General features: G+C 54.0%; 2 protein-coding genes across 4 annotated transcripts in view; one reads left to right on the plus strand and one right to left on the minus strand.

Annotated features, from left to right (window-relative positions):
• GPR32 (G protein-coupled receptor 32) overlaps positions 1–22949 on the plus strand; it is a 151951-nt gene that overhangs the window by 43729 nt on the left and 85273 nt on the right.
• Positions 172–19857, minus strand: SYT3 (synaptotagmin 3). Of its 3 annotated transcripts, XR_014237584.1 has the most exons (12): positions 19814–19857; positions 19043–19173; positions 17423–17588; positions 13547–14072; positions 10908–11295; positions 9420–9638; positions 6863–6983; positions 6139–6310; positions 5899–6031; positions 3615–3683; positions 1913–3450; positions 172–1723 (listed from the first exon to the last, which is right to left on the minus strand). XR_014237584.1 is itself a non-coding variant. In XM_082367713.1 (11 exons), exons 3-10 carry the CDS (start codon positions 17571–17573, stop codon positions 3618–3620), a joined length of 1776 nt encoding a protein of 591 aa, XP_082223839.1. In that variant the 5' UTR covers positions 17574–17588; positions 19043–19173; positions 19814–19857; the 3' UTR covers positions 172–3450; positions 3615–3617. The 3 variants fall into 3 exon arrangements, 2 of the variants coding, with proteins under 2 accessions (XP_082223839.1, XP_082223840.1); XM_082367713.1 differs by having other exon boundaries at positions 172–3450; XM_082367714.1 differs by having other exon boundaries at positions 172–3450; positions 17423–17593; positions 19814–19851.

Here is a 22949-nt window from a genome sequence, read left to right on the forward strand (position 1 = left end):
AGCTGATACTTATATTTTAGGTCAGTCAATATTAAAGTGATTATGAAGATTCCTAATGCATAAATGTATTCTAATAATATATAATCATTATTAGTATAGTCACCATTATTATCCATATTATTAGCTAACATTTGAGTCAGTTACTATATACGAAATACCACGCTAAGTGTCTCACGTGTATTATTTCATTTAATCTGCGTAACATTCTTGTGAAGTAGGCATTATCATTTCTCTACCCTACAGTTAAAGAAATTGAGGCATAGAGAGGTTATATACTTTGCCCAAAGTCACAGAGCTAATACATGGGGAGGAGAATTTGCGTCTAGGCTCAAATTCAAAGCTCACTTGTAGGGACTTCCCTGGCGGTCCAGTGGTTAGGACTCCGCGTTTCCACTGCAGGGGGCACAGGTTCGATCCCTGGTGGGAGAACTAAGATCTTGCAAGCCGCGTGGTGTGGCCAGAAAAAACAAAAAACAAAAACGACAACAAAAAACAAAGCTCACTTGTGTACCAGATAAACTTGCTGAACGTAGTGGCATCATCAAAGTTGGCAAAAAGAATAAACGAGCACCATGCCCAGCAGAGTATGACATTAATTTAAAGGATAAGTTTGGCATGATAGACTGTCTCCCTAAGGGTATTTTCAAGATATTTATTAGGTTAAAATCAACTTGCAATCCTTGTGGATGCTAATAGGCTGCCTTGTTTGCCTTTAAGCTGAACTTTACAAATAGTATTGTACCTTTCTAACCTTGACATTTATTAGAGTTTTGAAAAGTGCTCATTCCTCAAGAAAAGAGAGTACATGTACTCCTATTAGAGTGCAAAAAAAAAAACCAAAAAACAAAAAAATCAGTGTTCTATGTGCTTTAAAATACAGGGAAAGGGAGAGGGAGATTTGAGATACAGAGACCCAGGGGACAAGGCGATATGAAGACAGAAGCAGAGATTGGAGTGACGCCAAGGATTTCAGGCAGCTACCAGGAGCTAGGTGAGAGGCATGGTACGAATTCTCTCCTAGAGCCTCAGCAGGAACCAACCCTGCTGACACCTTGACTTCAGACTTCTGGTCTCTAGAACTATTAGAAAATACATTTCTGTCGTTTTCAGCCAGCCACTTTGCGGTAATTTGTTATGGCAGCCCTAGCAAATGAATACAGTGGCTGTACTATTTTTTCATGGTAGAATTTTTTGAAATGGTGTGTATGGGCAAGTGGGTGTGAATTAATGTCAACTAGTCATGTAGTGGACATTCACTACTTTGAAGGACAGTCCCCTGACTACTGCCATGTGATTCTTTTTAAAAATTATTTATTTATTTGGCTGCGTTGGGTCTTAGTTGCGGCATGAGGGATCTTTCGCTGTGGTGCACAGGGTCTTCCTTGCGGCGCGCGGGCTTCTCTCTAGTTGTGGCGCGTGGGCTCCAGCGTGTGTGGGCTCAGTAGTTGCGGCACGCGCTGCCATGTGATTTTGTTGGGGCTGTCAATCAAGGGACCCCCCATGTTCTCTACTAACAAACCGTTATGACTTCAGGAGATGAATTCACAGCTAGGCAAGAAGGGATGAGTTCCTGAGGGGGTCTGAGCCAATCCAGGTGAGATGGGCAGCGGAGGAAGAATCAGCCATGGCAGGGGGAAGGCTCAAGAGCAAGCTTGCCAACTGGACACATGCTTAGCTTGAGGTGATGATCCAAGGCCAAGCAGGACCAATCAGAATCCTTTTCCTGAATGATATGGAAGCAGGGAGAGAGAAAGAGAGAAAGAGAGAGAGACTATCCTAATTTTGTTTCCAAGTTTTTTGCAACTGCAGCAGGTCCTGTTAATTTCCTACCCAACAATCATTCCCCTTTCTGGGCTTCCTTGCTGGCAAGGGCTACATCCCACGATATAGACTAGAAATGACAGATGCTCACTTTCCAGACTGCTTTGCAACCCAGGCTGGCCATAGAACCCACTCTGGCAAATGAGAAGGAGAACTCTTCTGGGGAGGAAAAAAAGCGAACACATAAGGGGAGGCCCCTGTCCACATTTTCTGCTTTAGATGTCACCGTCTGAGAACACAGCATGTGGTACCGTTGCAGACAGTTTGTACCCATGAGGGGAAAGCAAAACAATTCTCACAGACGCCAACGCATGCCTGACACTGAGCAGCTGAACTAACCCTGTGACTTTGTATCTTTAAAATGTTTGTTAGATGAGCAAAAGAAATCTCTACCATTTCAGCTCTTTCTGTTTTCTGCAGCTGAAGGCATGATGGCAGATGCAGCTTTATAAGCCTGCAGTTCCAAATGGCCATTTATTACCACCACAAAGACCTGCCTGAGAATGAAGTCAATAAAGGACAAAGCAGAATCACTCGAACACCTGGATCCAACCATGCCTGAAGTCCTTCTGTACGCTCAGACTTGCCTGGATGTCTTTCCATTCTGCTTGTGGCTTACAGTAGTTTGGGTTGCCTTTTTAAATATTAATTAATTAATTAATTAATTAATTTTTGGCTGCGTTGGGTCTTCGTTGCTGTGCGTGGGCTTTCTCTAGTTGCAGCAAGTGGGGGCTACTCTGTGTTGCGGTGCGCGGGCTTCTCATTGCAGTGGCTTCTCTTGTTGCAGAGTACAGGCTCTAGGCGCACGGGCTCAGTAGTTGTGGCGCACCGGCTTAGTTGCTCTGCAGCATGTGAGATCTTCCCGGATCAGGGCTCTAACCCGTGTCCCCTGCGTTGGCAGGCAGATTCTTAACCACTGCGCCACGAGGGAAGCCCCTGGGTTGCATTTTGTGTCCTATAATCACAGTGGTCCTGGCCAATGTGTAATTTAGAAAGGCTCAGATAAATCAATTAAGTTGCCAAAGGTCACCCAGGCAGTGAATGAAACATGTGTCTGAATGCAGAGCCAGGATGTTCCAACCCAGCTTCCCGGTCCCAGAAAGGACAGGAGCCCTAGATGCAGTGAGACCCACGGTATGTGTTTATTCTGGCATTGATAGCAGCAGCAGTGGGGGGATTGGCCAGACGGGGGATGTGGTGAACAGATAGGGTAGACACAGGTGTGCGTGTGTCTAGGGGAACACGGAGGATTGGTCTGTTGACATTCACGGTGAGAACAAGGGTTAGGACACCAAGTCTTGTACAAACAGCAAAGAGACACACAGACTGACAGAGGTTTGGGGAGGGGTCGGGGTCCCCCAGACATGCACGGCCCCTCGCCTGGATGGGGAGCCCCGGGGAAGGGAGGACAGACACAGTGGAGACTGAATGCCCCCCACCCTGAAACAGGGAGCTGGGCCCGCCTGCCTTCCATCCCCACGCCTCCAGGGGTAGAAGGATGGGCAGGCCCAGGGCTGCCCCGCACCACGTGGCTCGGACGTTATGGCTTCGAGGAGATGAATTCACAGTCCGGGCAGGAAGGGATGGGGTCCTGAGGGGGCCTGGTCCGATCCTGAGCTTAGGCCAGACCTGCAGGACCGGGCAGGGAGGAAACATCAGTGATGGCAGAGAGCTGGCCCATGACCTGCTGTAGTTCCATCACCACCCCAGGGACCCAGGAATCCCAGTCCCACATCTCTCCATCCTCAGACCCAGGAGTCCAGCCCCTCCCACCCCCGGTCTGGGTTCCTTACCCCTCACTCTGAGTTCTCTTTCTCTGACAATCCTTTGCTGCCTTTTGTGAAGCTGGTCAAAGTCTTTTCCTGAAAGGGGAAATCCAGAAGGCTCAGGAGTGGGGGACAGAGACAAAACAGTTGCTAATAATCAATCTAATAAGACATCAAACCTGTTTTCATCTTTTTTTTTTTTTGGTTGCGATGCGCAGCTTGTGGGATCTTACTTCCCCAACCATGGCTTGAAGCCTCGCCCTCGGTAGTGAAAGCGCAAGTCCTAACCACTGGACTGCCAGGGAATTCCCTGTTTTCATCACTTACAGTTCTCTTTTTTTTGGCCTGGCTCTGAAGTGATGGGACAAGCGGTACAACAGTCCCATTCTACAGATGCAGAAACTGAGACACAAGGAAGCAGTCAGGGGAAATGTGAGGAGAGGTGAGGATGCTGGGGTGATGGGGAAGACCCTGCCGGGCCTCGGAGGGGCTGAGACCTAGTCCTGGGGTTGCCGTGGAGCTATGGGAGGGCTGAGCAGAGAAGGGGCAGGGTCAGCTCTGGGAGTAGAAAGATGCTGTGGGGCCACGTAACACTACTGGCTGAAAGTCAAGGTCACGGCCAGACTCTGCCGGGGTTCAGCTCCTCTCTGCTGAGGAGCACGAGCAGGGCACACAGGAGCTTCCAGAGAAGTTTGTGAATAAATGAGTGAGTGAATTAGAAGAGTGGGTGACGGAAGGACGGAGAAGCTGCCATCTGTTTATCCACGTAGAATCACAGTCTTTTCAAAACTCACGTCTGAGTTCTGTGCTCAGCCCTTTAAATCCCCCCGCCCCCTCAACCCAGGAAAAAAGTCCAAAGCAGGGCCAGACTAGTCAATTCCAAGTGAGGAACTGACTCCTAGTGTAAAATTTAAGGTGCATCCAAACTCAGCAATCAAGATAAATGCTATTGTAATGCAATTTAAAAAAAAAAATCAAAATTAATGCAAAAAAAAAATCCATGATGAGCAAAATATAAATTTTAAATAAAAGCCAGTCCTGTGCCATTTAAAATAAATTTTAAATGAAACTTGTTTTATTTAAAATTTATTTTATTTATTTAAAATTAAAATTTATTTAAATTGGAAATAAGGGTCCGTTCCCGGGCTCAAGAACTGGAGACGAAAGGAGAAATATGCACCTGATTTTTCTGTATTTAAAAATTTTTTTTCCTGGCATATTAAAATAATTGAGAAAATGTTGAAAAAAAAAGAAGAGTAAGTGTATTGAAATTCACATTGTCTTAAGTTTAAATGTTTAATTTATACCCTACAAAGAATTTAGTATAATTTTACTTTCTTGGCTTTAGTGACAGCAAATTCATCAATAGTTTCAAAATCTACTTCTTTGCTTTTCTTGGTTTCAAATGAGAGAACCACGTTTGAAAATTTCTCTTGACCAAGTAATGATCTTAAGTGATCTTAAATTTTTAATTTAAAAATTGTCAGGCTGGTTCTTGCATGACCCACAAGGCCTCTTGGGATCTGCTCGCACCCCTTCTTCGTCTGCTCCAGGCTCACCGCTGACACCAGCCTCCTCGATGATTCCGAAGAACGGGCAGCCTTGCCCTCTCCCTACAATCTTCTTCACCTGAGCCCATTCCTTTTCAACCTCCAGGCCTCTGCTCAAATGTCACCTCCTCCAAGAAGCCCTCCATGACCCCCTAATCTAAAGGGCATCCTCCATCCCCCATCCAGATTCCCTCTACCTCCCAGATTCCAAAACGTTTGGAATCTGACAGAGAGAAAAATAAATTAATACTATGATCCTTGGTTTGCTGCCCTGTGAAAATGTCTGTTCTGTTCTATTTCAACTTCATTTTCTTATTCATTTCAAAAGAAAAATTGTTGATCCCTACCCAGTAAACCACAATCCACCAATTTTCACAGCCTGCTTTAAATAACAAATAAAGAAAACCCCCGCTCTATTTTATCACCTAGTGTTTTCCTTTCGTTTGGGACTTAGCACCATGGGTAATAATTATAACAGTAGCTATTTACTGAGCCCTTACTAAGAGGCAGACACTTAGTCCTGCATTAACTCACTGAATCTTCGCATCTGTCCTAACAATAGGTGCTATTAATGGTCCCATTTCCCAACAGAGGAAATTGAGGCACAGAGAGTTCAAGTAACTTGCTCTAAATCACACAGCTGGAGATGGTAGAGCGGGGATTGGAACCTAGGCTGACTCCGCAGCCCACAGAGGCGTGACGCGCTGCGTGAGTGAGGGGGCGACCGGCGGGGGGAGGGGCCTCGGGTGGCGCCCACGCACCTCCACCAGCTGGTGCCAGCGCTCCACGGGCTTGCGCGGGTTGGCCAGCATCTCGGCCCAGTGCTCGCGGCCATGGGGGTCGGCGGCGTCGGGACCCACGCGGCACACGCCGATCACCTCGTTGTGTCCGATGCTGGGGGTCAGGGGTGGGGGGTCGGTGAGCACCTGAGAGGGAGGGAGGCGGGCCCGGCCCCGCCCCCTGCTCTCGCCCCGCCCCTCACCCCCCCCCCCAGCCCTCACCAATCATAATCCACCACCGCGATGCTGAGCCCCACGTTCTCCACGCTCTCGGGGGCCACGTCGAACACCAGCGCCTCGTTGTACGTGGGGTTCAGCGTGTTCTTCTTGATCGAGGTTTTCCGCTTCTTCAGACGCCGCCCCTCGCTGATCAGAGAGGCCTTCACGTAGGGGTCTGGGGGCGGTTGTGGAGAGCACTGAACCTCGACTTCCTCAGACCCGACTGCGGACCCCAGACCCCTCTTCTCCCAGACCCAAGGGTCTGGATCTGCAGCCTTTTTCCCCCCAGCCCCTCCTCCCTCAGACCCAGGGGTCCAGGCCCCCGGCCCCTCCTCCCTCAGACCCAGGAGTCCAGGCCCCCGGCCCCTCCCCTCTCAGACCCAGGGGTCCAGGCCCCCAACCCCTCCTCCCTCAGACCCAGGGGTCCAGGCCCCCAACCCCTCCTCCCTCAGACCCAGGAGTTCCCGCCCCCAACCCCTCCTCCCTCAGACCCAGGAGTTCCCGCCCCCAACCCCTCCTCCCTCAGACCCAGGATCCAGACCCCCGGCCCCTCCTCCCTCAGACCCAGGATCCAGACCCCCAGCCCCTCCCCCCTCAGACCCAGGATCCAGACCCCCGGCCCCTCCTCCCTCAGACCCAGGATCCAGGCCCCCAGCCCCCTCCTCCCTCAGACCCAGGAGTCCCAGCCCCCCCCCCCTTCAGATGCCAGCGCCTTCCCGGAACCCACCTGAGAAGCCGGTGAGGTCCATTGCTTTGAGGTTAGAGGCTTTGATGATGGTCACGGTGAGGCGCCCGGCCGTGGGGAGGTAGCACAGTGAGAAGTTGAGCTCCCCAAGATCCGCCTTTTCCTGCAGTTGGGGAAAGAGGGTCAGCGATGCCCTGCCTCAGCCTCCCACTGTCTCTCCCTGACTTTCTCTCCCATCCCCAGACTCCAGCTCTCCTCCCACATCTCCAGGGCTCAGGTTTCCGATCTACTTAACGATCTGACTTCGGGCCAAACCTGGTAACTCCTCGGCCACAGCTGCCTGCCACCGTCAAATCCTATTTGTTCTGCAGGGAAGACTGGAAGAGGCATGGGTTGGGGGAGAGAGCAGGAGAGGGACAGAAAGAGGGAGAGAGAGAGAGAAGAACACGGTGAGAAATAGACTGAGACAGAGATGCAAACTCTGAGAGATATAGTCAGAAAGACAGACCCACAGAGTTCTAAAGTCAGAAAGACCCAGAGGAGAGAGGGGTGGTAGAGCCCCAGAGAGGGGAGCACAGAGGGGGTGGGTAGGAGGAAGAGGGGCATAGACTCAGAGGGAGCACCGAGGCCTGGGAGGGGACAGAGTCCCCAAGGGGCAGGACTAGAGATCCAGAGAGGGGGACAGAGACTTGGGGGGGGGTATGGAGACCCAGAGAGAGTGACAGAGACCCAGAATGAGAGGGGAGGGGAAAAGACCCAGAGAGAGAGAGAAACAGAGGCAGAGACCTACATCGAGAAAGGGACAGAGATCCAGAGAGAGTGGGGCAGAGAAAAGACACAGAGAGGTCAGTCTTAAGGCAGGAGACAGCTAAGAACCAGACAGAGGTTACAAGGAAGGCAGACCCTCCGCTGTGACACACACAGATGGACCTGGAACAGTGGCCAGAGCTAGGGGACCTATGACCCGCCTGCCCCATCCTTCAGCCTCATCTCGGCCCCTCGCCTCCCACCCACACTGATAGGAGCCCAGGTCCCTAGACTCCCCACTCAGTCCCCTGAGGCTTTGCCCAGGCTGTTCCCTTGGCTTAAAATACCCTTCCTCCCCATCTCCTCTCAGCCAACAAGCCTCAGCTTAGCTGTCAGCTCTTCCCACAAGCTCCCAGTTTCCCTGCAGCCCTGAGCAGATTCTCCCCCTGTGTGTCCCCATAGTGCTGACCCCTGACAGCAAACTGTGTGACAACCTAGACCCACAGTTCCCGAGGACTGTCTGGGGTCCCCGGGTCTTGATCCTGAAAAAAAACAGTTGTTGAAGGAATGCATGAATAAATGAAAGAATGAGCGATACCTGGAGCGATCAGGAGGGGGAGAGAAAACGAGAGGTGACCAAAGGAGACAAAGATGGATGCAGGAGGGTGCCTTCGGGTGGGGCTGCCTCGGGGAATGACAGGGAGCGGGGGTTGGTGGGACAGACGTGGGTCCGGGCGATCAGGACCCTACAACTAGGCACGTGGTTCTCAGAGGCTGGGCTTGAGGGACTGAGCAAGCAGGCTCTGGAGAGTCCAGTGAAGGGTACTTTAGGAAGAGCCATGGGCACCTGGTTCAACCGTGTCATTGTACATATGGGGAAACTGAGGCTCGGAGAAGGGAAGGACCTTGAGTAGGGCCATCAGGTGGGCAAAACCAGCCCTCTCGTGATATGAAGACAGGGCTCACCCACCCCTGACACACACAGCTACCCCAGATTGGCAGAGAGCTGGAATGTTGGGAAACCCACAGATTGGAACTGAGAGGGCTGAGGAGTTGGGAGGGTGTGAAGTTTGGGGCGTGGAAGGGGTCAGGACACCCAACGAAGACCTAGGAGCTGGGTTTGGGGAAGGATTGGATGTACAGGAGAATGAGGTTGTAAGAAATGAGGAAGGGGCCCATGGCGGGTGTTGGGGGAATTGGGGAGATGTCAGGATATTGGGGATCCCAGTATGTCCGAGGCTTAGGGCATCAGGCTATCAGGATTCTAGTGGAGACCATGAAGAGACAGAGGATTAGATTATATTAGAGAATCTGAAAGTCAGGGGTTTGAAACAAAATGTCCAGAGATCAGAGGGGTTGGGGGAGTTCAGGAAGTCTGGGAATTGGAAAATTGGGAGGTTGTGAGGGGAAGGAAGTTGGGAAAACAAAAGCCAAGAACTTTGGGCTTGGGAAGTTGTAGGGTCAGGAATCTAGGGCCAGAGGGCAGACGTCATGGGGTCATGGCATGGAAGTTTGATAAAGCTGGCCGGTGGGTACATGGGCGTCTATTATAATTTTCTCAATGGTCACCATCAGATGTCAACGGGGTGGGGGGGTGAGGTGGTGGTGTCAGAAGTTGGGAAATCTGGGGCCCAGTTATGATATTAATATTTGACAGAGTGCGGATGGGGAATTGGGGTCCATTATATCAGTCTCTATTCTTGCTTGTACGTTTGCAATATTTTACAACAAAATAAAGCTAAAAAGAAAACTCCAGGATCAAGGAGTTACGAGGTTATGAAGTGGAGGGCAAGGAGATGGCAAACTGAGGGGTCCCAGGTCCCCCGGGGTGGGGGATGCAGGAGCCACTGACCGAGCCACCCTCCACGATGTCCCTCCAGAGCGGGCGGTCGGGGGGCTGCTCAGCCAGCTCCAGGAGGTTGTCCAGAACCACCTGGCCGATGAGGTCGTGCCGGGAGAAGCGGTCAAAGTCATAGACGCTGAAGTGCAGTTTGCGCTGGGCCAGCTCAGCCAGGGGCACGGAGAACTGAAATGTCTCGTTGAACACGGGGTTCAGGGTCTTCCTGTGTACCTAGAGGGGGTGGGCGAGGAAGGGAGACAGACACCATGCCCACCAGCCCCTCCTGCCCGGGACCCAGAAGTCCGGACCCCTGCCCTCTCCTTCTTCAGACCCAGGAATCTGGACCACCAGCCCCTCCTCCCTCAGAATCAGGAGTCCCGGCCCCAACCCCTCCTCCCTCAGACCCAGGAGTCCCCGCCCCCAACCCCTCCTCCCTCAGACCCAGGAGTCCCCGCCCCCAACCCCTCCCCCCTCAGACCCAGGATCCAGGCCCCCCAACCCCTCCCCCCTCAGACCCAGGATACAGGCCCCCCGACCCCTCCCCCCTCAGACCCAGGAGTCCAGGCCCCCGGCCCCTCCTCCCTCAGACCTAGGAGTCCCCGCCCCCAACCCCTCCTCCCTCAGACCCAGGAGTCCCCGCCCCCAACCCCTCCTCCCTCAGACCCAGGAGTCCAGGCCCCCAGCCCCTCCTCCCTCAGACCCAGGAGTCCCCGCCCCCAACCCCTCCTCCCTCAGACCCAGGAGTCCCCGCCCCCAACCCCTCCTCCCTCAGACCCAGGAGTCCCCGCCCCCAACCCCTCCTCCCTCAGACCCAGGATCCAGGCCCCCCAACCCCTCCCCCCTCAGACCCAGGATCCAGGCCCCCCGGCCCCTCCCCCCTCAGACCCAGGAGTCCAGGTCCCCGGCCCCTCCTCCCTCAGACCTAGGAGTCCCCGCCCCCAACCCCTCCTCCCTCAGACCCAGGAGTCCCCGCCCCCGGCCCCTCCTCCCTCAGACAGGAGTCCAGGCCCCCAGCCCCTCCTCCCTCAGACCCAGGAGTCCCCGCCCCCAACCCCTCCTCCCTCAGACCCAGGAGTCCCCGCCCCCAACCCCTCCTCCCTCAGACCCAGGAGTCCAGGCCCCCAGTCCCTCCTCCCTCAGACCCAGGAGTCCCCGCCCCCAACCCCTCCTCCCTCAGACAGGAGTCCAGGCCCCCAGCCCCTCCTCCCTCAGACCCAGGAGTCCCCGCCCCCAACCCCTCCTCCCTCAGACCCAGGAGTCCCCGCCCCCAACCCCTCCTCCCTCAGACCCAGGAGTCCAGGCCCCCAGCCCCTCCTCCCTCAGACCCAGGAGTCCCCGCCCCCAACCCCTCCTCCCTCAGACCCAGGAGTCCCCGCCCCCAACCCCTCCTCCCTCAGACCCAGGAGTCCCTGCCCCCAACCCCTCCTCCCTCAGACCCAGGGGTCTAGGCCCCCGGCCCCTCCTCCCTGGGACCCGGATGTCCAGCCCACCGCTCCGGACCTTGGTCTGAAACTTTTTCTTGCGGTCAGGCAGCAGGTAGATCTTGACGTAGGGGTCTGAGAAGCCATTGGAGTCCTTGGCCGGGAGGTCCAAGGCCTGCAGGATCCGCACCACCAGCTGGTCGGAGCCGTAGAGGTACCTCAGGGCGAAGCTGATGCGGCCGCAGGGCGCCCCCGCGCCGGCCTCTCCGGAACCTGGGGCCCCGCCGCCCCGCCGGCCACCGGGTCCAGTCCCCTGGTACAACTCCGGCTTGATCTGTCCGATGAGCTTGGCTTTTTCCTCACCGCCTGGTAAGGGTAAGGGTAGGGCGGGCGGCCGCTCCTCACTGCCCGGATCAGGCTGGGGGCTCAGGGTCTGCTGGGTGAGGGGCCGGGGCAGGGCCGGGTACCTGCGGGGGTGGGGAAGACAAGGTGCAGTCAGTGGCTCCGATCTTTGCTGCATCTGAAGACCTGGGAGGCTGCTCCCTGCCTCCTCCCCAAACCCCATAGCCAGGTGTCCACAGATCCCCACCTGTGCCCACTGTGACCTTGAGCAAGGCACTTGAATTCTCTGAGCCACAGTTTCCCCATCTGTGTGAGGAGGGTGACCTATCCCCTTTTCTAAGCTAGCTGCACCGCAGACCTGGGCTTGCACCAGCCTCTAGAAGCCTCCTTCTGACCTCAAGGGGTGACCCAGAATAACTTCTCTATGGACCCCTGGGGCCTCACACAGCCCAGACCCCCTGGTCCTGCACCTGCCCTTCTCCAAATCTCCCTAACCCGTCCTAGTCCCAGCCTCATCCTCTCCCACCTGACCATCGCTCCCCCTGGGCTGTTCTTTCTCTCTCAACTTCTTTTTCTGGCTGTCTGTGTTGGTAGAACACTCTGGAAGCCCAAAGCTCCATCCTTAACTGTCTTTGCCATCTTCTCCCCTTCTCACTCACACGCTTTCCCTGGACAAACTCAGCTGTGCCCCAGGTTTCCTCGACCATCAGCAACCTGATGTCTGCTAAATCTGTCTTCTGAGCTCCAGCCTGGTTCAGCCCCCAGCCTCAGCTGCCCATCAAACACCACATACCCCTCGTGTTCCCTGCTGGGCTCAGTGCCTCCTCCCAAGCCCACTTCCTCTCCCAGTTCCCCAGAATCCACCTAGATTTGCAGGTCAGACACCTGGGGCCATCCTCATCTCCTCTCTCCCCTCCAATCCCTTCCCTGCCATCTCCTGAATTTCCCCATCCCTGTGGTCCCTGCTCATCCATCCTCTCCTGCATGGACCATCACACCCGGGCCCCTAGTGATGGGCAGTCATGACTGGACATGGCAGCCCCAGATGCGCTGAGAGGCAGGCATGAGGCTGGGGGAAGTGGGAGGGTACCAAGCCATGGAAAGGGATGCCGGGTGAGATGCCTTCAGCTACTGATCAGTGGGCCATTCCCTGCTCCCAGAGTGACTTTGAGGAGGTCATTAACACCCTCTGGGCCTCAGTTTCTTCATCTGTATAATGGGGGAAGGAGGAACTCAGACTGGTGTATCCATCAACCTCTGGAAGGCCTCCCCAGGGACCTCAAACTATATTTTCCATGGGCCCTTGGCCAGCCCCCTGGACAAGAATCACCTATGAACCTCTGGGGCCCAAGACAATCCTTCCGGGAGGCAGTTTTCCCTGGACGCTCCCCCAGGCCCCTCCCATTCAACAAGACCCAGATAAGCTCAGGGTCTCCCTCAAACCCGCTGCTCTTCCTAGATCCTCTGACGGCCCCACCATTCACCCAATCCATCACCAGGCCAGACCCCTGGGTGCTGTCCTTACCTCCTCCCACCCCCTTCTACCCACAGCTGTCAGCCCCCAGTTCCATCCCTGACTCTCGGCCCCCTGACTCTCTCTACCTCATCTCCTCCTCCACCATCCCCAGTTCAGCCTTGTTCTCTCCTGCCTGGACTCTTGGTATCCAATCTGTCTCTCCAGTCTGTCCCCTGTGTGGCCCCAGAGAGGTCTTTCTACACCCAGAGCTGACCTCCTCTGCTCACAGCCCTCTGTGGCTCCCCAGTGCCCTAGGACAAAGTGCCAACCCCTCAGTCCAGCATTCAAGACCCTGTGTGATCTGGTCCTGCCCACGTCCCCTAGGCTGCTTTACTGCAGCCCTGGCCTGGCTGGATAGGGACAGCTGATTTGGGGACCCACTTCCCCTGGATTGTGAGTGACATGAGGGCAGGGTCTGTCTGCCATGCTCACCTCTATTCTTTTCCAACACCCAGCTCAGCTCTAGCTCATATTAGGTGCTCAGTATACATGTACAGAATGATGAATAATGGATGGATGAACTGCAGGTCCCACCACCAATCCAGGCTTAGGGAGAAAGAGATGAATTGCTTTGTGCCTCAGGGACTCAGGGGTCTGATCTCCATTCTCTTCCACCTTCCTGCTCCCAGAGTCCTGTCCTTGGCCTCCTCCTTCCTCTGGATCCAAGAACCTAGACCTCTAGCCCCCTCCTCCCTCCAACTCAGGAGTCTGGAGCCCTAGCCCCCTGTTTCCCCAGGATTCAGGAATCCACACCCCAAGCTCCCTCCTTTCCCAGGACTCGTGAGAGCCATAGATGGGAAAGAGACACATAAGAGGACCAGAAGTTCAGAGTGGACCCCCAGCCCAGTAGCCTGTCTCACCTGGTGGTGGGTGCCAGGCTTGTGACCTGCTGATGCGACTGGGCACTGGGCAAGCCCCCACCACTGGGGGGAAGCAGGAGCAGCCCAGAGCCTGCGCCGCCCTCAGAGGGTAGCTCAGGAGATGTCTGGCTCGGTTTGACCCCAGTGGCTACTACGGCAGCTGCGGCCTCTGGATACGAGTCCATGTCCAAGTAGGAGGGCTCTGGGGGGTCCGACCCCCCTAGGCTGCCCGGCTCCAGCAGCTCAGCGAAGGGCGGATGGTGGGCAGTGTGGGCGTGGTGGTGTGGGCCCCCCAGCAGGGGATGGCCACCCAGGCCAGCCCCTAGGTGGTGCCCACCGCCGCCTACCAGGCCTGCCAGCCCGACCCCAGGGCCTAGGTCTTTGCGCAGGGGGCCACCGCCCACCGCTGAGCCTCCCTTGTCCCTCCAGGGCACCCAGCACAGCTTCCAGGACACGAAGAGGGAGACACCCAGAAGGACAATGCCACAGAACGTCACGATGACCGACAGCAGGCTCACGGAGATGTCTGGAGAGAGTGAGGACAAAGGTCAGGGGTCAGGGCGGGGTCAGAGTTTATCCTCCCATTGCTGTCCCCAAGAGCTAACCTTTAGTATTTGCCACTCACCGTCCTAAGCACTCTACCTGTAACACTTAGTATAAACTCCACGACTACTCAAGGTCGGTGTTTCTATCTAACCATTTTAAAGATGAGGAACCTGCGAGGTTGAGTGACCTGTGTAAGGCTGCACACGTGGTCAGTGACAGATCTGGGATTTGAACCGGCAGTCTGTCTTCGGATTTTAATCTTTTTATTCTCTTGATTGCTAGCCCACAGTGACTCTCTGTAAGGCAATACACGATCCGAGGTAGGACCAAGGTTCCCTAAAATGCTAAGAGTTGATCAAGGAGAAAGGAGACTGTATGGCACAGTTAGGCAGGTCAGGGTTCAAATCCCAGCTTGCTGTGTGGCTTTGGGAACATATCTTAACCTCTCTGAGCCTGACAGTCCCCATTTGACAAATGGGAAAAATCAGTTCTGCCTCTCATGGTGCTTTTAAGGAATGCGGGGAGTAAATGGTGTGCAGAACAAGCTGGGGAAGATAATAGCGAACATTTCTTGAGAGGCTACTATGTTCTGGACACCTAAGTGCTTTATAGGCATTAGCTTTCTTATGCCTGACAGGCACGCTAGGAGGCTGGCAACATTATTACGCCCATTGTTATTTTCCACAAAAGGAAACTGAGGCCAAGAGACACGAAGTTACCAAAGACACAGAGCCCTAGAGCTGGAACAGAGGAGTCAGCCTTCGAGTCTGGGTGCCTGGCTTTACCGTCTTCACCATTATGCTACCACACCTCAGTATTTCCCTATAAATGGTAGTTCAAACATGAATTTTTGTTAGAATAGTAAATCTTATTGCTGCTGCCACGTGTATCCAACACCACCGCCACCGCAGCTAACACATTCTGAATGCCTACTATGTGCTAATATGCCTTTCAGAGGAACCCAAGGACAGCCCAGATCTTGAACTGCAGGTTTCTGGTTCATTCAGTAATTGGTACCAGGAGCGGGGTTTTTCAAGGAAATGTGGATTTATTTGGGGTTGACTTCTGGGTGTCAGCGAGGTGGGACACGGGGGAAATTCCTGCTCTGTGCAGACCATGGATTATGGGGGGCAGGGGGGAGGAACAGGTGACTAAACCATTGGCAGCGAGCTCAGCTGGGTGGAAGGGCTGTGTCACCTCAGGGAGCTCTTGGTGGCAAGGGGATGCCCTCTAGTCCTGAGTTGCCCAGTGAATCTAAGTCAGTGGCCCATGGCGTTAATGCTCAGGATCCTATGTAACCTAAGGATGATGGATCCTATTTTACGAATAAGGAAACTGAGTCTCTGAGAGAGAGGACGTGACCCTGCAGGCCCACATGGCGGGCAGTGGCAGAACTCTGAGTTTCCCACCCCACCTCCAACCCCTTAGGGTGTTCCTTTCGAAGTGACCGACATCTACTTAGAGTTCTGGGGGCCTGTTAGAAACCGGAGCAAGGACTTTCTGGCCTCCTGAACATGGAAAGAATTGAGAAAAGGGGGCCTTCTCTTTTGGAAGAGAAGTGGGGAGAAGAATTGAAGAGATGCTTTCCCCCACTGTCAGCCTGACCCGGACCCTCTCCAGGTCAAAGCATCAATCCTCCAAACTCGGGCAGATTTCTCATTCCTGTCTGCCTGGACTGGGGAGCCATTTGGGTTGGGCAAGGCAGTGTAGTTGTGCAGTAAAATATTAACCTTGCCCAAAGAAACATTTGGCCCTTGATCAGCTCCTGGGGGTGAACCTCTAAGCCCTTGGAAGGTCCTGCCTGAGCGTTTTTATTTACCCGAGAAACTTGGGCCACATCAGATAGTCTGTGTAACAATGTGATGGATGGTGGGGTCTTTGGGCCACGTGTTATCAGCTTGACCTTCGGAGGGGCTAAGACTAAGTTCAGCCACATGGACAGTCAGCCCTGTCTGCATGACAGAGGCCCAGTAAAAACCCTGGACACCGAGGCTCTGGTGAGCTCCCCTAGTGGGCCCTACTCTGTGCATGTTGTCACACATTGTTGCTGGGAGAGTTAAGCGCTGTCTGCGTGACTCCATCAGGACAGGACAACTGGAGGCTCATACCTGGTCTCTCCTGCACCTTACCTTGTGCCTCTTTTCCCTTTGCTGATTTTAATCTCCATCCTTTTGCTGTCATGAAACGTAGCCATGAGGATAACAGCTTTTCTGAGTTTTGTGAGTCCTAGAAATCATTGAACCTGAGGGTGGTCTTGGGATTCCCCGCCCCCCATAATTGCAGTAGTGTACTAGACTTCCTGGGGTCAAAATCTGGCTCTCCTGCATACGGGCTATGAGATTCTGAGCGAGCTGCTTCAGCTCTCTGGGCCTCATTCCTCATCACTGTTCTGTGGACATCCTGCACTCGAGATGCTGAGCCCCGCCCTGGCACTCAGCATGTGTGACTGTCATTGTAACCTCCCAGCTCATGCTTCCTGAAGGTTCTTCATCTGGACGAGGGCACTCATGATATTCCCTAGCTCTCAGAGCCCTGCTGATTCCCAGCTGGGTTACCTGGAGCCAATCACTCACCTTCTGAGCCTCAGTTTCCCCCACTGAAAATAAGGATTATAACTATTTAGTATTTTGTAATAACCTATAATGGGAAAGAATCTGAAAAAGAATATATATGGATCACTTTGCTGAATCACTGTAAACCAACTATACTTCAATTAAAACATAAAATTAAAAAAAAAAGAGAAAATAGGGATTATATGTACCACAAAGGGTAGTGGATCTCGTATACTGTCTGGTACACAGCTGGTGCTCAGTAAGTATATTCCAACATATACTGAATGACCACTGTGCGCCCAGCTTGTTCTTAGCACTTCACACGTGTTATATCATCTGAGTCTCTCAGATGCCCCATGAAGTCATCACTTTTATGATCCCCATTTTCCAGATGAGGAGATCGAGGCACAGAAGAAGCCATTCATTTCGTAAGTGGGGGAGGTGGGATTTGAACCCAGACAAGTCAGACAGACTGACTGAAGAGCCTGAGCTTCTAAGCACTATGTGAAATGCACAAAGATACCTGAAGGGGATGTATGGCAGCAGTGGGGTGGTGGCGAGGGAGGGCGGACAGCAGGCCCACAGGTCAGATGGACCACAGAGCTCCTTCTTCTTAGATCAGAGGTTTGGGGGACCAGCAACAGGCAGGATGGAGGCAAGACTGTAAGAGGGTCTGGCCCCATAAGGAACAGAAAGCTGAGCAGGGCTGTTGTGAATCTCTAAAACTCCTGGCTATAGTGGAAGCAGGGGGCTGGCCAAGACGGCTGGGGATGCTGACCTGCGTCGGGGCCCCGGGGATAGCCTCTGATTCGCAGGTCGTTGAACTCTTGGCACCTGTCACTGGTGTCGGCATCTCGGACCCGCGCACAGAGGTCCGAGACCAGGATGAGTGCCCGACGGCAGAGGTCATCCTCGTAGTCTCCTGACATGGTGGCCAGCGGGTCCTGTTCTTGGGAGGGGCCGGGCAAGGGTGCAGATGGGGAATGGGATGGGGGAGGGGGGTGGATAAAGGGCGGAAAGAGACAGAAAAAGGATAGGCAAGGGGACAGCGATTGGGGGTGGATGGACAAGGGGATGGAGATTAGGGGAGGACTGGACAAGGAAAAAGAAATTAGGGGCAAATGGACAAGGGGGAAGAGACTGGGAAGGCCAGTCAAGGGGCAGAGATTAAGGATGCATAAATAAAGGGGTGGACAGACAAGGAGACAAAGATTAGGGTTGCACAGATGCAGGGACGGAATTTCGGGAGGGAGAGACAACGGAACAGCCATTTCTCATTCGTGCATTCAACAAATATTCACTGAGCACCAACTACATGAGAGGCACTGTGCCAGCTGCTGCAGATCCAGCAGGGAACAAACCCCACGCGGTCTCCAGCTTCCTGGTGTCACAAGGCAATGAGAGGAGACAAGGAGTAAACAAATCAACAAACACACATAAACAAACAGGCACACATAAACACATAGCCCTCAGACTGTGAGAAGTGCTCTAAAAGAAATAGTTGGAGGATGTGTCACAAGGGCACCTGGAGGTGGGCAGTTGGGGGAGCTCTCTGAAATCTGAAGGATGAGATGGAGCCAGCCATGGGCAGGGGGCAGTGGGGCTGGAGTGAGGAAAAGCATTCAAAGCAGCAGGAAGAGCGTGAGCCATGGCCCAGGGTGGGAAAGGGCTTGGTAGGTCCTGGGAACAGGAAGATGTAGACAGGGAGAGAGGCGGGGTGAGAGAGAGATGGATAGAGGTAGAAAGATAAGAGATGGTTATGTGTGGTGCTGGCTGGGGAGGGATGGAGATGAAAGATGCAGAGATAAGGACCAAGTTGAGAGAGGGAGAGATAAGGGGAGGGGAGACAGAGATAATGGGAAGGGCAGACTGGGGCCCAGAAGAGAGGGACGGATGAACAGACAGAGGGAAAGTTAAGGATTGAGACGTGGGATGGACAAACCATAAAGAATAAGCTGGTGTGTAATTCATGGGAGTGTGAGAGATGGGTGGACAGAGGGGCAGTGATAAGTGCCAGGAAAGAGCATGGACAGAAATATCTTTGAGAGACAAGCAGCGGACAAGAGGATGGATGGGGTGCAGAAATAAAGGACAGAAAAATCATGGCCAGAGATCACAGATGGACAAAAGGATACAGAGAAGGACTGGGCAGACAGACATGGGTGCAGAAGGAAGGTTGGATTGGTAGGGGGGAGCATAAAAGAGAGGGGACCAGGAGAAATAGGTGGCTGTGGGGAGAAGGGGAATTAGCGACACATGGTTTGGAACTAGACATCAGAGATGGGCTGGAAGGAGGGCGCTGGGGAAATTAAGGACAGACAGATAGGGCTCACAGAGGGATAGGTGTCCTGGGGTGCTGCAGAAGGCCAGGACTCCGAGACAGGCATATCAGACTCACCTGCGCTTATCCCTGCTGTGTCCTGGATGGCAGCCGAGGCGGCGGCTGGCGGTAGCCCATGGGGGTTGTAGGGTGGACACGGGGCTGCGGGCCTGTCCCTACGAGCCAGGTGGTGGGAGGGGGTGCTGGATCTGGGGGTCGTGGTCGTGAGAAAAAGCTCAGTCCGAGACTCACATCTTGTCCTACTCGGGCCAGACGCTCGACCCCAGGCGACCCCCGAGAAGTCCAGCCACCCCTTCCCACCTCCGGGTCCCCAGCTCCGGGGAGGGGGGCCTTAAAGACTACAATTCCCTGCAGGCCTTGCGCTCGCGTTGCTGCGGCTTCATAGACCAGGCTCTGCAGGGACTGATGGGAATTGAAGTCCTTAGTACCTCTCCCGGCTGCAGAGAAGATGGGAATTTTTTTGGAGGTGGGGGGGGGGGGTTATGAGATGCCGGGGTCCCAAGGCGCTGCAGGGGAGAGGAATAATGTCTGGGACCTCGAGAAGCCGCGGAGTCCTAAGTCCTTAGGGGCCATGGAGTGGGTAAACCATCCCCACGCTCGGGGGATCGGTGGGCGAGGTTGGGGTACACCCAGGTGTTTCGGGACCCCCCCTTCCAGGGCCACGTGCGCCCTCCCCCGGGGCGACCAGCAAACGCTGCAGCACTCCCACTCCCGGGCGGGAGATCCGCGCACCTCTGCACCGACCCCCGCCCCCACGCGCCGTGGCCGCCCCCCGGGATGGGGCTGGGGCGGGGGCTGTGGCAGGGGGAGGGGGAGGAGCAGACTCACCCGGAGCTGCCGCCGCCGCCGCCGCCGCCGCCGCCGCCGCCGCCGCCGCCGCCGCCGCAGCCCCGCGCGCCGGCCGAGGTGCCAGCTCGGCTCCTCCCCCCGCCCCTGTCGCAGGTCCGCGGCTCCTCCCCCTGCACCCCCTCCTTCTTCCCCTCTGAACCTGAGGCTTCAAAGCCCAAATAGCGCGGCCGCAGCGAGGAAGAAGGGAGATTTCCCGAGACCGAGGCGTCTGAGACGCAGCGCTCTTCCACAGACGAGGATGCAGAGATCTGAGATCATGACCCTCTGCTCCCCCAGGATGCAAGGGTCCTGGACCTCAGCCCCTCCTCTCTCAGAGAAGTCCGGGACCCCAGTCATCTCTTCCCCCAGGACCCAGGGTACTGAGCTGCCAACTCCCTCCATTCTCAGATCCAGGAATCCACCCCTCCTGCTCCCTCCTCCCTTGGGGACCCAGGAGTCCCAACTCCCCAGCCCCCTTCTCCGCAGGACCCAGGACTTCCAGTCCTCCCAGCCGAGGAACTCTGAGGGATGGTGGTGGGGGGGTGGAGGCAGAGCCTCAGAATCAGCGGTCCTGAGTCTCAGCCCGATGTGGAGGTAGAAACAAGGACCTGGATTTCAGTCCTTCCTGGGCCGGCTCCTGAGTAGATTCTCAGATACTTGCTGAGCATCTACTGAGCGCCAGCCACTGCCTCTGTGACCTTGCACTCTTTGCTATGAGTTCGTTTCCTCATCAACAAAATATAGACAATAAACCTGTTTCCTAAGGGACCCAGAGATTTGAAAAACCAGTCAATATAGAGGGAGAGCACTGACACCAAGTAGGTGCTTAATGAGTATTTTTTAAAAGCAGCAAATATACCTTTACCGGTATAGTAATAGCAGTGAATGACAATTGCCACTGTGATCTGGGCACTGCGCTAAGTGCTTTGAAAGCATTCTCTGAGTTAATCTTCACTCTGGCCCTCTGAGATGGGGGCAGTTATGTTATTCCCATTTCACAGAAGAGACAACTGAGGCCCACAGAGGTTAAATCCCTTGAAGAAGATCCAGAGCTACCTGGTCTCAGTGGCAGCCCGTAGAGGTGACTTGGAGCCCCCTCACCACCCCCAGTCTTCCTCAGTGCTGCCCCCTGCCTCTCAGTGACACCCATATAAATATAATCTCCAAGTAAAAAATTGCTGCTTCTTCTGCAAATACTTTAAGACGAGTCCCCTAGGCCCTCCCTTTAATTAGATAATCCGCCCAACGCATGCCTATGTATACATGTTGCAGTCACCATCATATTTTTGAATGCCCCAGAAATGCCTTCCGGGTTCACTCCGAATCCTATCCTCAGTGCTTCTTGTATTCTCCCGGATGGACCTACATTTGCACCCAGGGAAGCTTGCATGGGGGGGTGGTGCATCCACAGATATGTGCACACAAGTGCAGGCACCCCAAATACCACTCTCACAGCCAGACCTCCGCCCAGGGTCCACAGGCAGCTGTGTTCCACAGGGAGAGGCACACAGAAGGAGTATGCAGCAATGCACACTTTCAGAGATGTGCACACAGATGGGCTTGTCAGACTCCCATGACATGTTCCCAAAGAGGCACTTGGGTATCAAGGAATAGCTGTAGTGCATTGGTTGTGTGTGTGACTTTGGAAGTGGGGTACCTGAGTTCAAATCCCAGTTCTTTCATCATTTGTGGCCTTGGGTGAATAACTTACATTCTTGGTGCCTCAGTTTCCCCATCTGTAAAAGAGGGTAATCTTTTTTTTTCTAATTTTTTTTTATTGGGAGAGTCATCTTTTTTAAAACCCACCTCATTAAGTTATTTCGAGGATTGAATTAAATTCACCAGAGATGCTTAGAGAAAATGGTTAATGTTTACTGTTGTCATAATTAGTAATTACATGCATTTGCTCATGGACTCCTTCACTGCATTTTACAAGTGAGGAAATTGAGGCTCAGAGAGGGGAAGTGCCCTGCCCAAGGTCACACAGCTGGGAGGTGTCAGAGTTGAGATTCAAAGCCATGTGGTCCGACTCTAGACGTCTTGCATTCAGCCACTACATTGTTTGCATATAGGAAGTTTAAGGACCTTGCCTGTCATCACCACCAGGGGTGTAGAAGAGCGCAGAGCACTCGACAGGGAACCAGGAGACAGAGACATTCGTTCAATTCAATCCATGCACCCAATTTGATAGATACTTACTGAGCATCTACTGACTGCCAGGCACTGTTCTAGGCACCAAGGATTTGGCTGGGAACAAAGCAGACAAAAATCCCAGCCTTGGGAGGGCTCACGGTCTAGTGGTGGAGACAGGTGGTCATTAAATAACTCCATATGGGTATCAGTGTTAGGAAGGAAAGTCCAGGGTGCTGTGTGCCTGAGAAGGAGGTCAATGGAAGGCTTCTCTGAGCAAGTGACGTTTGAGTTGGCATAAGCCAGGTGAAGATGGGGGGAGGGAGAGGACTGCTCCAGGGAGAGGGGACAGTCCATGCAAAGCCTGGGGTAGGAGCGAGTTTGGCACATGGAGGAGGACTGATGAGCACGTAAGCTCCATGCGGGTAGCACTTTTGTTTACTGCTGTGTCCCCGCTGCCTGACGTGGTGCCTGGCACACAGTAGGCACTCAATAAATATTGGTTGGTTGAATGAATGAACAAGTGGATGGATAACTAGAGAAGTGTATGTATGTATGTATGTATGAGTTGGATGGGTGGATGGATGGATGAGCGGATGGATAGCTGAATGAGGGGATGAGTGGATCGTTGGATGGATGCATCCATGCAGGAGTGAACGGATGAGTCTGCAAAGTACCTACAGATTCACACACAAATGTGCCTGCAAACAAACGCAGACACACACCCAGAGACATGCACGTTGTGTGTAAACACAGGTTCACCTCTTCTCCTGGTGCTCCCCTGGGAGAACAAACACCAAGAACAGAGGTAGACCAAGCTGGCCATGGCCTGTGTGGTTGAGGATGAAGGGAGGCAAACCCTCTAACCAGAGCTACAGCCAGCCCCCCCCTGCCCCCAACTGCGGCGCTGACATAATTTCTGGAATAGAAGGAAAATGCTGATTCAGGGATTTGTGTCCCGGGCTGCCTGCCAGGCCAGGGAGTGGGACAGGGATGGCCCAAGAGA

The sequence above is a fragment of the Balaenoptera borealis genome (assembly GCF_965194805.1).
Source record: "Balaenoptera borealis genome assembly, chromosome: 19".
Taxonomy (NCBI): Eukaryota; Metazoa; Chordata; class Mammalia; order Artiodactyla; family Balaenopteridae; genus Balaenoptera; species Balaenoptera borealis.